The sequence below is a fragment of the Aureococcus anophagefferens genome (genome assembly GCF_000186865.1).
Source record: "Aureococcus anophagefferens unplaced genomic scaffold AURANscaffold_19, whole genome shotgun sequence".
NCBI classification, from domain to species: domain Eukaryota; class Pelagophyceae; order Pelagomonadales; family Pelagomonadaceae; genus Aureococcus; species Aureococcus anophagefferens.
The window spans coordinates 755658-759214 of record NW_008705579.1 but is presented as its reverse complement, the minus strand read 5'-3'; the positions used below and the strand labels follow the sequence as shown (position 1 = coordinate 759214).

At 70.4% G+C, this 3557-nt stretch overlaps 1 protein-coding gene across 1 annotated transcript in view; it reads left to right on the top strand.

Annotated features, from left to right (window-relative positions):
* Positions 1-1834, top strand: part of AURANDRAFT_66130 (hypothetical protein) — a gene marked incomplete at both ends in the record, with an annotated part of 3773 nt that extends 1939 nt beyond the window's left edge. The window contains 2 exons of the mRNA XM_009041186.1: positions 242-571; positions 739-1834. Coding sequence (XP_009039434.1) covers positions 242-571; positions 739-1834 — 1426 coding nt within the window. The remainder of the gene's footprint in view (positions 1-241; positions 572-738) is intronic.
* Between the last annotated feature and the right edge of the window lie 1723 nt (positions 1835-3557).

Below are 3557 nucleotides of genomic sequence, written 5' to 3'. Positions count from 1 at the left end.
GCCGGAGGGTGAGTGCCATTTGCCACTCGAACGCGTGCTGTTGACATCACACCACGGCGTGGCCGAGGCAATCCTTCGTCCTCTTGGCGCTCGAAACCACGTGGGGTGGGCACCGTACCAGCGCACCCGCAATCTTTTTCCGGTCCATCCACGACGCGCGACAGCCTTTCGTGGTCCACCAGCTGGTCCACCAGCGCCAGGAGCACTCACGCGCGTCCCGTGGCAGCTCCGAACAACACAGCACGCGGATCGCCATGGGCAACTACTTGAGCCGGAGGAGCGCCGAGGAGCGGCTCGAGGCCCGGGTCGCCTACCTCGAGGCGGAGAACGCGTCGCTGCGGCGCGCCGCGTCGCGCGGCGACCTCCGCGCGCCGCACCACCGGCCGCGGCTCCCGAGCTGGGACTGGGAGTTCCGCATCCCCAGCGACGTGCTCATCCTGTGCCTGTCGCGCGTGCCCTTCGACGACCTGGGCAGCGTGCGCGCCTGCTGCGGCCGCTGGCACCGCATCGCGCGCGAGGCGTCGTTCGCGCTCGAGCGGCGGCAGACAGGGCAGGACAAGGGTGATTCAACGTCGCTTCAACGTGAGTGTTCCGCGCGCGCGCGTTCTGGAAAAAGCATCCACGCTTCGAGACCGTTCCGAGAGATGATCGCTCGTCCAAAAATCAGCCGAAAAGAGTGGAAACCGGCCGAGAGAGGAGCCTTTGAAGTTGGGAATTTCGCACCCTTTTGCTGCCCAGGCGGCGGAGCGGCTTCGCGGAGAGCCGCCTCGTCGTGGGCTTCAACGTGGCGAACTGCGGCGAGAACTGCGGCGACGCCTGCGACGCGCCACCGCCGGACCGCTGGTGGGCCCTGACGCTCGCGCGGGGCGGCGCGGGAGAGGTAATCCGCGCGGAGCCGCTGCCGCCGGCGCCGCGGCGCGCGCGCGCGGCGTCGCACGCCTTGGTCGCGGACCCGCCCGTGCCCGGCGTCGCGCTCTTCGGCGGCGAGGGCGCCGTCGGCGAGGCGAACGTGCCCCTGCGCCTCGACGTCGCGCGGCGGCGGTGGACCGCGCTCGCGGAGACGGCCGTCGACCACCTCGCGTACCGCGCGGCCGGGTCCGTCGGCGGGCGGCTCTACCTCTGCGGGGGCCTCTTCTTCGGCGGCGACGCGTCGCCGCGCTTCGAGGCCGGCGTCCAGGTCCTGGAGGGCGCCGGGCCGGCCCTGGGAGCGCCGGGCGCGTGGGCCGAGCTCGCGCCGATGCCGAGCCCCGCGTCCGGGGGCCACACGGCGGCGCTCGGCGGCCTGCTCTACGTCTTCGGCGGCTACGAGCGCCTCGGGTCGCCCATGGGCGCCATGCTCGCGTTCGACCCGGCGGCGGGGACCTGGGCGCGGCTCCCGCGCGTGCCCGCGTCGTGCGTCGCGACCGCCGCGGCCTTCGGCGGCGAGCTCCACGTGCTCGCGGGCGACGACGACGAGGACCCGGACGAGGAGGACAACAAGGCGACGCACCACTTCATCTACGACCCGGGCGCGGCCGCGTGGCGCCAGGGCGACGCGCTCCCGCGCGACCTCACGCCGCGGCGCAACAACAACGGCCTCCACTCGCCCGCGGTGCTCGTCGCCCTCGACGACCGCCTCGCGCTGATCACCTTCCAGCTCCCGGCGCGCGACTACCGGAGCCTCGGCCTCCACACGTGGACGCGGCGCGCCGCGTGGGCCCGCGCGGACGCGACGGCCTTCACATCCGCGCTCGACGACGCCATGCCGCGCCGCGAGACGCCGACCATGGAGCACTGGAGCAGCGACCTCGGCCGGGGCCGCCTCTTCTCCGCGTCGGCGTGCTACCTCGGCTAAGCTCCCGCGGGTCTCCGCCGCCGCCGGGGGCGACGGGGACGCGGCCGACGGGCGCGCTCCCACGTCGCGCGAACGCCCCTACGTCCACCGCGGCGGCGGCCGCCCGGGGGAGGGCGGCGGCGGACCGCCTGGATCCCCCGCGGGGCGTGCGGGGAAGCGCGATCTCGGGGCCGTCTTCTTGCGTCCTGGCTTTCGACGAACTCGTCGTCGGGCGCGCTCCCAGGGCTCGATCGCGCCTTCTTGGATGGCGCTACCTCAGGCCTCGACCTGGACCTCCGCGTCGAATTGCGGCGTCGACGTCTCCTCCGCGGCGCGGCCGCGGAGCTTGCGGACGACGACGGCGAGGACGACGACGACGACGGCCGCGCCGACGCAGAGGCCGACGATGAGCGGCGTAGAGCCTTGCTTGGTTTTGTTGCCCTTGCTGTCCGTTTTCGAGTCCTGCGTTTTGACCCCCTCAATGTAGAAGGTGTCCGTGCCGGCGCCGCCCTACGAGTAGCGTGTCGAGAACGCGGCGATGGTTTTCGGAATGGACGCGGGAGACGCTGACGTCGAGGTAGTTGTCGTTGCCCTTGACGACGGTGAGCGCGTCGTCGCCCGCGCCTCCCTACGCGCGCGCAAAGCGTCGACGCGAGCGTCGGGCCGCGCGCGCGACCACGGACGGGGATCACGGATGATGGACGCGGGAGACGCTGACGATGAGGGAGTTCCGGTCGCCCTCGACGACGATCGCGTCGTCGCCGCCTCCTCCCTACGCGTCGCGCTGAGGCAAAGAAGAGCCACGGACGTTTCAGACGCGGGGAGGTCGCGTCGATTAGGTTGTAGTTGCCCTTGAGGAGCACGCAGTCGTCCTTGTCGCCAAAAGTATAAGCCCGAAAAATAGTAGTCCCATCGGATGAAATATCCCATTGAAGTATCCCATCGTCCGGAACCCAGTCCGGCATTTTGTCGCCCGTAAGTTCCACGCACACACCCGTGATGCCCTCGCAGCACTTGTCGCAGCTGCCTTCGGAGCCCGCGAGGCACTCGGCGCGCTCGGCTGCGGTCGGTTCGCATACGTTGTCCTTGACAATACCAGCGCACATGGTCGCCGTGGTGCCGTTGCAGGTGTGGCGGTCCGGGCAGGCCGTGCATACGTTGCTGAGGACGTACATGTTCGTGGCGCACTTGTAGCCGCTCGGGCAGGCCGTGGCGCCGTCGCACGTGTAGCCGCTCGGGCAGGCCACGCACTCGTTGTTCTTGACGTACTTGGGCGCGGCGCAGCATTCGGTGCACGCGGAGCAGTCGTTGGTGCTCCAGCCGCAGCGCACGTTCCACGGCTCCGAGTGGGTCGAGCACCAGTCTAAACAACACCCGGTGTCGCTGCAACTTTTGCACTCGTCGCACCCGGAGCAGGCGTTCGTGTCCCAGCCACAGCGCACGTTCCACGGATCCGAGTGGCCCGCGCACCACCGCTCGCAGCGGTCCGCGAGACGTCTCTGTTCAACCACTTCTTGCTCGGCCAGGAAAGAGGGAACATCTTCCCACGGCTGCTTGGGGCGGGTTTCCCCAGCTGGAAGCGCGTCGTCCTGCTCGACCGGGACTACGGCCTGGACTACGGTCTGATCCAGCGCGAAGGCCTTCTTGGGTTCGCCAGCGGCTGCAGCTGAACGCTTGGCGGCGGCGCGCACAATGTTCAAGGCGACGGCCTTGGGGATCGGTAGAGCAGCCGATCCCGTGGCGC